The sequence below is a fragment of the Ipomoea triloba genome, chromosome 7 (genome assembly GCF_003576645.1).
Source record: "Ipomoea triloba cultivar NCNSP0323 chromosome 7, ASM357664v1".
Taxonomy (NCBI): Eukaryota; Viridiplantae; Streptophyta; class Magnoliopsida; order Solanales; family Convolvulaceae; genus Ipomoea; species Ipomoea triloba.
In genome coordinates this window covers 25269447-25282467 of record NC_044922.1, presented here as the reverse complement: position 1 = coordinate 25282467, position 13021 = coordinate 25269447, and the positions used below count along the sequence as shown (strand labels likewise).

The 13021-nt window shown below is 32.8% G+C and overlaps 1 protein-coding gene across 1 annotated transcript; it reads left to right on the top strand.

Moving 5' to 3' along the window:
• The first annotated feature begins 3839 nt into the window (after positions 1-3839).
• On the top strand, positions 3840-10348 carry LOC116023985 (potassium transporter 5-like). The gene is made up of 7 exons (XM_031264871.1): positions 3840-4147; positions 4265-4490; positions 7024-7272; positions 7802-7852; positions 8051-8311; positions 8400-8567; positions 9042-10348. Exons 1-7 carry the CDS (start codon positions 3944-3946, stop codon positions 10214-10216), a joined length of 2334 nt encoding a protein of 777 aa, XP_031120731.1. The 5' UTR covers positions 3840-3943; the 3' UTR covers positions 10217-10348.
• Positions 10349-13021: the final 2673 nt, after the last annotated feature.

Here is a 13021-nt window from a genome sequence, read left to right as displayed (position 1 = left end):
TGGGACGGGATAATTATATATATGATGTGAATTAATAATTAAAGAATGTTAAAATTAAAATGTTTAATTTATCAATTTAGTTACAATGATTCTTGGATTTACATATTAGTTCTTAGTTCAGATTATATGCATGCTCAAAAATTTTATATTATTTGAAAAATTAATATTTTCATATTTAGTTTTTGGGATTTTTAAAATAATATAAGATTTTTTTTTTTGAGAATAATAATATAAGATTCTTAAAAAATATAAAATTAAGAAATAATTAAAGATCTAAATTAAAAGCACCCTTATTGCCTCATGGTATCCAATCACGAGCTAATAATGTCATAACATACAAATTAAAATCACGGCTGACTGGACCACGCTTGTGATACATTTGACTTTTCGGCATAAAAGTGCACAAATGTCACACGTGACGGAACCTAACACGCACGTGATTTTTTTTATTTATTTTTTTTTTTTTTTGTGTGTGGAAAAATATCCTTTTCTTTCCATCTTCTTGTCATCTTGTGTACAAAAACAGTAAATCTCCGATTTGAAAGTTCCACACTTTTAGGGGCTTTTAAGGAGGAAAAACATCCCCAAATGGGGCCTGCACTCCCACTTTATTTTAGGCTTAGGAGTTTTTTCAATCGCATCTCCTACAATATTTTCTCATTCTTCTATTGTTATATTGCCATACTTATAATTATCTATTTTAGAAGATTATTTTCTCAACATTTATATCATTAAAAAAAATTTTTTTTTAGTACTATTGACTCTGTTACAATGTAGGACCTACTAAAGCACAACTAGTCAACAATTGACTCCACTAAGGCTCGAACCCACTTCCATCATCCATGTGGGAGTGTTAATCGAGACACCGGATGTTACTTGACCACAAGGTCTTTGGCATATCATTAAAATTTATTTTCAAAACTGATTCTATTTTCAAAACACCTTTAAAAAAATTATTTTCTTTCATTAACAATAAATATTTTTTTTTCACAATTATTCTCTTATATCAACATATAAATTACTTACAAATCTTAAAAATAAAAATAATAAAAATTTTGAGATCAAATAATTTGTATTATGTAAAAATTTGAAATGTAAAACTAAAATTATGGAAAATAAAATTAATTAAAATTTTAAAATATTGATATCATTAAAATTTTAAAAAATTCAAATACATAAATTACATAAATATTCAAATAGAAAATATATATCTTTAATTTAATATAAATAGATTTTTTATTAAATATTATTTTATTTTAAACTTATATAATATAATAACAAAAGTATAGAAGCAACCACAACATTTAACAATTTTTTTTAAGGGATGGGTCTTAAGAGCTTTGCAATACTTGCAAAACTATAGGAATTTTCAATAAATATAAGTGAAATAAATTTCTTAAAAATCCTGTATACTTTTCAATAAATATAATTTCTAAAAAAATCCCACAGTAGATTTCTTAAAAGGAAGGGGTCTTAAGACTTAAGAGCTTTACATCACGGTTAATCTAAGATATTTAATACACATTTTCTTTAAAATTGATTTACTTAATTCCAAGAATGCTAGAACGTTGGAGCATCAGTTTTCATGGATACAATTATTTATAATTGTATATTCAACACCCGAATATATTGTTCAATGAATTGAACAAGGAAGGAACACAAGAAATTTTTCAGAGAGTTGGTAAAAACTAGAGAGAATTACACTATGTAGGAGTAGAAAGATTTAGAATTTTTTTGTTTTTGGGTACAAATAATTTTGCCAACACTACTACAGAAATCACATATACAAAAAGTGTTTTTATTTATTTATTTTTTATATTTCATATACAATGTCTGTTTTTATGAAAACCAACATCATATATAGTTATTATTTGTTTATTTATTTATTATAACATATTAAAAAATAATTATAATATTAAAATGAGAAACACCATCGTTTTCGTGCGAAAAAAAAATGATGATCTGATACGACGTTGATTTTTTTTTTAATAACTGAAGTCCTATCGGTTAATAATAATAAAAAATTATCCTGCGACCGAGAATAACCCGATGTCGTAGGTTTTTTTTTAAAACCCTTCACCTCATTTCACAACGTTACAGTGCGCCGCACAACCCCACACCCCTCTCCTCCTCTTCTCTTCTCTGTCGAACCAACCACCGACATCCTCACCGCCGCACTTTCCCCACCACTTACATTGTGAGTTTTTGTATATTTTTTGAATTTTATTTCAAATTTAGAACTTTTGGAGTTGACAATAATTATTTTATTATATATGAAATTAATTATTAATGTATTTCGAATTTTATGAATTATTAGGTATATATTCTGAACTTGATAAGTTTTTGTGTATATTATTTCATGAATTATTATTTTAAATTTTGAATTTAAAAATAAATAAATATAACACGTCAATTTGTTAAAAAAAATTGACGTGGAATCGTTATGAAAAAATATAAATTTAAATGCATACGATGTCGGTTAAGTGTATAAACGACGTCGTATTTATTTATTTATTAAATTATCTTATCACGTCGGTTTGTAGTTAAAAACTGACGTGGTATATTATTGAAAAATTTTAAAAATAAACTAATATACAACGTCGGTTATTATATTTATTTATTTTAAATAAAAATATACGACGTTGGTTTTATCAAAAAATTGACGTGGTATAATTTTTTTTTTTTAAAATGTACAATGTTGGTTATTTAATAAATAATCCGCGTTGTATGTCATTTTAAATAAATTTTAAAAATATACGATGTTGATTTTTATTTAATCGACGTCGTATGTTTGTTGTACAATGTCTATTTATATAACGTCTCCTTTTAACTGATGTTAAATACTCTAAAAACTGACGTTAAATGTCATTTATGTACTAGTGCAATAAGAAGTATATATAGGAAACTTGGAAAAAATGGTTCAAATATGACATAGAACTATTCTTCGCATCCTCGCTTGGAGACGAAGAACCTTTTTGTTGATTTTCAGCCTAGAGATGAAGACCATTACTCCGTCTCTGGTTGGAGATGAAAATATTAGTGAAAATATAATATTCTTTAATGAAAATATAATACTTATTGACTGGTTAAAAAAAAAAAAAACCTACTAGCTCCGTATTATACTTTCACTAAAATAAATGCTTCCTTTGTCTCATTTATTATTCAAGGGTCAAATTATCTCCTTTTTTTTTCTTACTTATTTTCTTTAATATTTTCATACAAGTTTAAATCGGATTTTTTTGTGTGTTTAATTGTACTTTTAATGTAATTTTTAAATGTATAAATTTTGTATAGTAATACTAATCAAACTTTTGTGGGGAGGAATTTCGGGAGAGCCCGTGTTCGATTCCCACAAGCGTTGATTCCCCATAGACTAGCTCCTGTGCCTCCCGGAACGAGTGCGGGTGGACCCAGACCGTTAGACAGACGGAGAAAGATCCGGTGGATTTACCAAAAAAAAAAAACTAATCAAAATAGTAGGAAAAATAGAATTGTGTAAATAATTAACTTTGAATTAGATACATAAAATGGTAAAAAATTGAAGGGGGTACGGTGTTACTTTAATTTATCACACCGTGTGAGAGAGGTGTGAGAAAGGATGTAGTGAAGAGTGAAGACCAAGCATTTACACTTTAATTTACAGTTATCCCTAAAAAATGGGACATTGAAAAACAATAATAGATGATGGCGAGAGTTTTGAATTAACGCGTGCACGTGCCCACCCAAATACAAAGAACCATTGCATTTACATGCATCTTCCCCTCACCTCCTGCCGCCTATAACTACGTATCTTCCCCTCCTGCTTTCCCTGCACTTTCTCACCCTATATTTTGTATTTCTCCTTTATAACCAAAACTCTCTCTGATCTATCTGCACATATATACATATATATATGCTAGTGTAAAATTTCCCTTACAATTCAATTCTCCTCAGACAAAAAAAAATGTCTAGTGTTGTTGAGCCAACCCTCCATGATGAGAGTGAGAGCAGTGCCATAGAGCCAACCACGGACGAAATTTCTTCCCAAATTTCATCCACCCCGCTTCAGAGCAGGAATAATTCTTGGTACAAGTTGAAACGACTGGACTCGCTGGACCTCGAGTCCAACAAGTTTAAAGGTCGACAGAATCACCATCACGCCTCTAAGGTCAATCTTTAAATCAAGTGATCCATCACTGAGATACCCGGTTTTAATTCAGAAGGAATTTGAATCTTGGTGATGTTATATATATATATTGATATGTTTTTACATATATACATGCAGGGGTTGGGGTGGTCTGTGGTGTTGCAACTAGCTTTCCAGAGCATAGGAGTGGTGTATGGAGACATCGGAACCTCACCTTTGTATGTGTACTCCAGCACCTTCACCAATCCGATCAAAAACGATGATGACATCCTAGGTGTCCTGTCTTTGATCTACTACACCATCACTCTCATCCCACTCATCAAATACGTCTTCATTGTTCTTCGTGCCAACGACAATGGAGATGGTACGTATTACTACTATTTTACCTAATCCGATCTCGGATCACAAATATAAATTATAACAAACTTCTTTTTCAATTCTTTTACTATATATAACGTTAGAGATAAAGGATATTGCAAACATAGTCTAATTTAAACCTTAAAAAGTTTATTAAAATTTGGAATCTTGTTAAATATTTTATTCAATCAGACCTTGACAAGAGCAATTAGTTTTCAATCTGATTGGGATGGTATCCCCCAGATTTTTAATTTATTCTTCCTTTGTTTTCCGTTTCATTATAATATATTTCATTTCGTTGCTTTCCAAAAAAAAAAGTAGATGAATTGCCATACAATTAGTAAGAATCTTGAATTTGATTATTGTTTTAAATCTAGCTGAAAATAATTTTAGTAAAATCTTTTTTTTTTGAGTACTACTCTCTAAAGCACAAAGAGCTCCATTGAGGCTCGAATCCACGAACCCACTCCCTTTTATGTAAGAGGGTAAACCAGATGTCACTAGACCACAAGGTGGCAATTTGTTTTCAAACTTTCTCTAGATTTTTTTTTTTTTTGATTTTATAGGAGATACATGCAGACTAATTGAAATTAATTATAACGTATATGTGCCCACTATTTTGAGATTTAAGAAAAAAAAAAAAGACGACTTGTCAAATTTATCTTTTAAAATCTTGGTCCATTTAATGGTAAAATATAAGTGTTAATTAGTTGTCTGTACATAGTTACAGGCCATGACATTATTTCCAATAAAATATAATTAAATCATGTTTGTAACCTAGCTAGGTATGTATTTACTTGGGGAGGGTGCATATGGGTTTATATCGCACTAAAAATAATTGTAATAAAGTTCTTATATGAGCAATTTGTTTTCAGACTTCTTTAGGTGTTTTTTTTATTATTTTTTATTTTTTATGGGAGATATGTGTTGATTAATTGAAATTATAATGTATATGTGCCTAATATTTTGAGATTTATAAACAAAAAATAGACTAGTCAAATTTCTCAATAAAATCTTGATCCATATAAAGGGAAAATTGCACTTTTCATTTATGAGTTATAAGGTTATTGTAAAATTCGTCTCTAAGTGTTGGTCATACTCATTTTTTCGTCACTAAGTTATAACTGACGTTGCACTTTTCATCCTTGTACTAATAAAACATTATGGACGAAATTTGTAATTTTAATGTAACTCAGTGATGAAAAGTGAACATGGCCAACACTCAATGACGAATTCTACGATTAATCTATTACTTAGTTCGAAAAGTGCAATTTTCTTTTTAATACATTAAAAATAAGTGTTTTCTGTACCTAATTACGAGGCATAACATTATTTCCAATAAAATATAATCAAGTCAAGTTTGTAATCTAGTAGGGTGTGTATTTACTTGGGGGAGGATGCATATTGGTTTTAGTGGCATGGCTTAATTGGTTTAAACGATGTTTTGATTAAAATAATAATATTTTGATTTGAATACTCAATCAAAATTGTACATTTTTTGTCATTATACGCAATTACGCACTTACTAGGAATATGTTATATGTCAACATAAATATAAAGGTCGTAATTAGCGAGGAATTTGGCGCATTATTATTGACGAAAAATAAGGTACTTGTCTGCTAGTTGCATATGGTCCAAAGATTCTTTAATTTTATGTTGTCCTTCTATTGGAAAACAAAATCAATAGTTAACTACTACGGAGTATTTTATATAGACTCGAAGTTATGAATTGTCAGCTGGATGAATCGGAGCACCTATTAGCATTTTTCTACAGATCGGAAAAAACAAAAAATAAAAGAGAAATTTTTTGAATTTAACTCACATATACTTCGGCATATTCCTCACGTGTTGACTAATTATTGGTTAAATAAATTATTTTGATTTTCGCGGCGCTAGATTTTTTTATTTTTTATTTTTGTCTCTTCAACCGTGGATTGCACCATCTCTTTCACCCGGTTCTTGTCTTCATCTTCTTAAACCCGGCCCCAAATCGCCATTCGTCAATGACGATACCAAGTACGTGAGGACTTCTATCCTCTAGGTGCTTGCTGGGGAATCATTTTACAATGCAGTTGGAAAGTTCAAGATGTCGCTATTCAATCGGCTTCAGTCTGACCGCTATTATTTTAGTCCATGATTGATTTTGCATGTGAATCATCTACTATAGTTGTAGGAGCAAAACAGAAAAAAGAAAAAAAAAAAGAAGAAGAAGAAGAAAGAAGCATCTTCTTTGTCATTAGGAAATACTCTTTCCTAAAATAAGATTTTACCGAAAAAAGTCTATCGGAAGGATAAAAAATGTCCAAAATATGATGGTTTGAGGTGTTAAAGGAAAAAAAAACAATTATCTAGAACTAAATTTAGAAATGCTACAACAAATTTGAAATTTAAAGTTACTTTTTTTTGCTCAATTAATTAATGCATAAACCAAACGGTGTGACTAGAATATGTACCATTTCAATTCTTACCTATAGTACATAAATTAAAAAGAAATCACATTTTGATATTTCTTTTTTGTTTTTGGAAAAAATAATATGAAGGTGGGACGTTTGCAATGTATTCTTTGATATGCCGATATGCGAAAGTGGGGTTAATCCCAAGCCAAGAGGCAGAAGATGGAGATGTGTCGACGTTCAAACTTGAGTTGCCTAATCATCGTGTTCGTTTAGCTTCTAAGCTCAAGTCCAATCTTGAAAACAGCACTGTAGCCAAATTCATCTTGCTCTTTGCCACCATGCTTGGCACTTCTATGGTAATCGGCGACGGTGTCCTTACTCCTTGTATTTCAGGTATTATTATTATTATTATTGTTGGAATTGTTGTTATTGTTATTGTTATTATTGTGGAAAAGTCAAATAAGCCCATAAATTTTATTCAAGAGTCAATTAGGCCCTTAAATTCTCAAAAGGTACAAGTAAAACCATAAACATGCTATGTTAGAATATTCAAGTCCAAAAACTGGTTTGTCACTTGTAATTGTAGGTCACTAGGATTCCGGCGACTCTTTGGCCAACTTTGGCGACCCTCTTATCAATTTTCGACGAGATTCTAGGAGCAAACACCAGCGAACGGTCACTAGTGTTTGCCTTCGGAATCTTGTCGGAAATTGGTCAGACGGCCACCGGAGTTGGCCAGAGGATTGTCAGAACCTTAGGACCTGCAATTATAGGTCACCAACCAATTTTAGGATTTCAATACTCCAAAATAACATGTTTATAAGTTTAATTGCACCTTTTAAAAAGTTAAGGACCTAATTACTAAATCACTATATAATGTTGATCTTGGCAAGTAATAAGAATTTTCAACTTGTGTGGACAGTTCTGTCAGCGGTGGGAGGCTTGAAGGAAGCAACTTCTAAACTTAACGAAGGTAATCCCTATTAACAGTCCAACTATACTTAGCTTCTATTTTATTAACTGGTGGGCCGGGGTTGCTTATTAAACAAAGTATAAATACATACATATACATGTGTGCATTAATTTACACACACACACACATATATATATATATAGAATTAAAAATGTTACTTTACCACTATTTATAAAGCTGAGATGTGAATGCACGCAGATACCGTGGTCTGGATTTCGGTTGCAATCTTAGTGTTTCTGTTCATGATTCAAAGGTTTGGAACTGACAAAGTTGGCTACAGCTTCGCCCCCATAATTTGCCTATGGTTTTTTTCCATAGCCATGATCGGAGTGTACAACTTAGCCAAGCATGACCACACTGTCCTTAAAGCCGTTAATCCCAAGTACATTGTTGATTACTTCCGGAGGAACAAGAAAGATGCTTGGATTTCTTTGGGTGGCGTCGTTCTCGCTATAACAGGTGAATTAGTTGTTTAGTAATTGACTGAATTCAATCTTTTAGTATGGTTTGAATTCGAAGAGTTTTTAATGTTAATTTGTGGTTGTAGGAACTGAGGCGCTGTTTGCGGATGTTGGTCATTTCAGTGTCCGGTCCATACAAATCAGCATGTGTAGTGTAACCTATCCTGCCCTTATCTTAGCCTACACTGGACAGGCTGCTTTCCTTCGGAATCACAAGGACTTAGTTTCTGACACCTTTTACAAATCAATACCAAGTGAGTATATATATATACTAATTAGCGTGACTATCAGGATTAAGCTTTTAGCACGGCACCAAAAGCTATAGTTAGTAGCGAATGCACAATTCAAATATCACTTGTTAAAATAAAAAACTTATCATTACACCAAAAGTTACAGTTTGCAGTGATAACACAACTTAATTTCCTTATACAGCCACATTTTTTAGAAACAAGGTGTCAGACTTGGCCAAAAGGGCTCCACCCAACAATCTTCTGGCCACATGGTGTTGGATTTGGCCCTTCAGACCTCCACCCAATAATCTTATAGTTACTCAGCACTAGACTTGGCATTCAGGTCTTCTCCCAACAATACACTAGCCACTTGATGCTAGACTTATCTTTCACCTGTCCTCGAACAATAACAATATGCCATTTAATTTGTATGTCTGTCTATGCTACATTGGTACTCTTCCAAAAATCCAACAGTAACATATATACATATATATGCAGAATCTGTATACTGGCCAATGTTTGGGGTAGCTGTGGCGGCTGCAATTATTGCGAGTCAGGCCATGATTTCTGGCACATTTTCTATCATCCAGCAATCCCTCTCTCTAGGCTGCTTTCCTCGTGTCAAGATCGTCCATACCTCCGCCAAATACGAGGGACAAGTTTACATCCCCGAGGTCAATTACCTTCTCATGGTAGCCTGCGTTGCTGTCACTCTCGGCTTCAGAACCACCGCCCGAATCGGCAATGCCTACGGCATCGCCGTGGTTTTCGTGATGACACTAACATCCACACTGCTAGTCTTGATAATGATCATGATTTGGAAAACCAATATCTTCCTGGTAATCCTCTACGTCTTGGTAATCGGCTCAGTCGAGCTGCTCTACCTAAGCTCAGTCCTGTACAAGTTCGATCAAGGCGGGTATCTTCCCCTGGCATTTGCCCTGTTTCTCATGTTCATCATGTTCACCTGGAACATGGTGTACCGAAAGAAATACTATTTCGAGCTGGACAACAAAGTTTCCTCAGACAAGGTTATGGAGATACTCACTAAAACAAATTCTTGCCGTCTCCCTGGTCTAGCGGTCTTTTACTCTGAACTAGTTCATGGAATTCCCCCAATTTTCAAACACTATGTGGAAAACGTCCCGGCCCTTCATTCCGTTCTGGTTTTCGTCTCCATAAAGTCCCTCCCCATCAGCAAAGTCCCCGTGGAAGAGCGGTTTCTGTTCCGCCGCGTCGAGCCGCGCGAAATGTGCGTTTTCCGGTGCGTGGTCAGGTACGGGTACACGGACGTGCGGAACGAGGAGGAGCCGTTCGAGAGGCTGTTGGTGGAGAGGTTAAAGGAGTTTGTGAGAGATGATATCGTGTTTCGGGCACTAACCAACAACAAAGAAGGCGATGAGAGGTCGGGAGAGATCAGCAACAGCAAGGGAGAAGATGTGGAGGGATTGTCACAGAGAGACATTGAGGTGGTGGATAGGGCGTGGCGCAGTGGGGTGGTGCATTTGGTGGGGGAGCAAGAAGTGGTTGCAGGGAAGGGAGCTGGGATAGCTAATAAGTTGTTGATTAATTATGTTTACAACTTTTTGAAGAGGAATTTAAGGCAGAGTTACAAAGTGTTTGATATTCCGCAGAAGAGAATGCTCAAGGTGGGGATGACATATGAACTATAACATGCGTATATGTTATTAGAGCTCCAAATATATCATTCAATTTCTGGTATATTAATGTGTGTGATGTATATTTATGTGGTCCTCTGCTACTCGTATCACTATATAAATAAAAATGAAGCTCCTTATCTTGCTTTTATGGTCTCAATAATTAAATTAGAGACATATTTGGACTTTAAAATGAAATCAATATTGTGAATTCGATTAAATTAATATATTTTAATAATATATCTAACTATATTAATACTTAATCGGTTCACAATCAAGATTGGAACAACGTCTACCTTCATATCAGAGCTATGGGGCCTCAAAGAATGGTTCAGGTTGGTCAGAGAAAAAGGGTGGAAAGGGGTCTAGGTCGAGTTGGACATGGAAGTGGCCTGGTGGTCAAAGCAGTGACAGGGACTTCGGATGTGGATTTGGTAGCGGGGTTGTTACTTGCAGAGCGCTGCTTAGACTTCATAATTTTTATTTTTTTTTATAATTTGTTTGAAGTATTATTTTAATTTGTAAATTATTATGATTTGAAAATATATAATATTTTTAATTTATTTCGGATTATGTTTTAAAGTTTGTGTGAATTGTTATAAATATTTTTAAATTATTTCGAATTATCTGTTATAATGGGTGATAATTTTTGTATTTTTGTCAAATTATTGTGTATTATATTAAATATTATGATGAACTTTAATTTTAGTTTTATATTAAATTATATATATTTTTTTAATTTAAAAATATATATGACGTCGATTTTATAAAAACCGATGTTATATCTTTTTTTTAAAAAATATGATACACCGTCAATTTTTTTTTTTTAAAGTTCGGCGTCGTATTTCTTTATTTAAAAATTAAAAATAGATACGACGTCAATTTTTTTTTTTCTAAAAACCTACGTCGTATGTACTTTTTAAAAAAAACTGATGTCGTATAATTTATTTATTATGTCGGCTAGAACTACGTTGAAAAATAATCGACATGCCCAAAATAATCGATGTTAAAAGGATTTTTTGTGGTAGTGTTGGGACAACGTCTACCTCCGTAGCAGAGTTGTGGGGCCTCAGGGAATGATTCAAGTTGATCCAAGAAAAAGGGTGGAAAGGGGTCTAAGTCGAGATGGATATGGGGTCAAAGCAGTGACAGGACTTCGAATGTGGATTTGGTAGTGTGGGTATTACTCTTGGATTGCAGAGCGCTACTTAGACAGGTCGAAAACACTCGAGTGACTCACATATTGGGGAGGGGAATCAGCATATTAACTTTCTCACGAATCTATGCCATGTTTACAGGTGGGGGACAACGAGGATCGAGGAACCTCCAGACTAGCTCAAGGACCTCTTAGTCCGGGACGCACAAAGTGTGCCAACTAGGAGGGTTAGATAATCTAGGGCCTTTGATCCTTCTGTTGCACGAAAAAAAAACTTAATTATAATCTTAATATTACTTTTATAATTTAATTAAAATTAAAATTTATTTGGAATGGTAACAAATGTGATACTACACTACATAGTAAGCATTTAACATATATTAAATCAAGTGTTCTGGCATATTGTTTTATCATTTCAAACAAAATTATCCTACAAAAAATATGGAAGATCCCAATAAAAACATCACACAAGTGCCTCTTATATAGTTTAACAGATGTGTCATTACACTAAATAGTAGTTGACATTTAGAATATATTAAATCAAGTGTTCTTACATATTGTTTTAATATTTCAAACAAAATTATCCTACAACAAATATGGAAGATCCCAAGAACATCACACAAGTGCATGCCTCTTATACAATTTGATAATGATCAGGCTCGGCCTGAGGGTGAACATGTCTGGCGCCTATCTAGAGCTCAATGTTAGAAGCGGCTCTTAGTATAATTTTTTTTAATAGAGTTAAAAAAAAAATTCGTTTACATAAAAAAAAAAATTCAAACCCATAACTTTAAAATTGATATTTCATATTACTTTCAATCAACCATAATAATCCTTTAAAATAATAATTCAATTAAACACACACACACACATTCATAAGAAATGTTACCGGGAAATTAATTATGAATATTAGAGTAAGCAAAGAAGGAATTAAGCGATTGTATTGTTGATAGTTCTCATTACTAGATTAGAGTGTAACTAGTATATAAAAGCACATCCGCAACACTATTGATTATATTAATCAAATTAAAGGTGTGATGGATCTCAGCGTTGTACTATGCCCACTTTCCAGTAGGTCATCCATCTTGTAAGTCAAGCAAGCTTAACTACGGAGCCTTTTAGTTATCTGGTTGTCATATCCTCCTTTGTTTACTTTCCAGAATGTAGATCACCCATCTTGTAAGTTAAGCAAGCTTAACTACTGCACGGAGTTATTTGGTTATCTGGTTGTCATATATTCCTTAACCAAATGGATTTTGGTGAAAGTATTTAAAATTTATTAAAAGAGTTAATACCACAAATGGTCCTCTGACTATTGGGGTAGTACTCCGTTTAGTCCTTGACTTTCAATTCGACCACAAATGGTCCCTTGACTTTCATTTTTGACCACAAATAGTCCTCCATTAAAATTTCTGTTAAATATGTGTTAAATCTAGGGATATTATCATCAAATTGATATATATAATGGTCATAAAACAAAAATGTTTAGAATTTTTCACCAACAAGCATAATTGAAACAATTAACAAATATAAATACTCCTAAATAAAAAAATAATGCACCTTATATCTCATAATTATGCGTACAAAATGAAGATTTAATATTAGAGCTATCTGTTTTAATTTAACCAACAGATTAAAATGGAATTTTTTTTTTTCAAAAACCT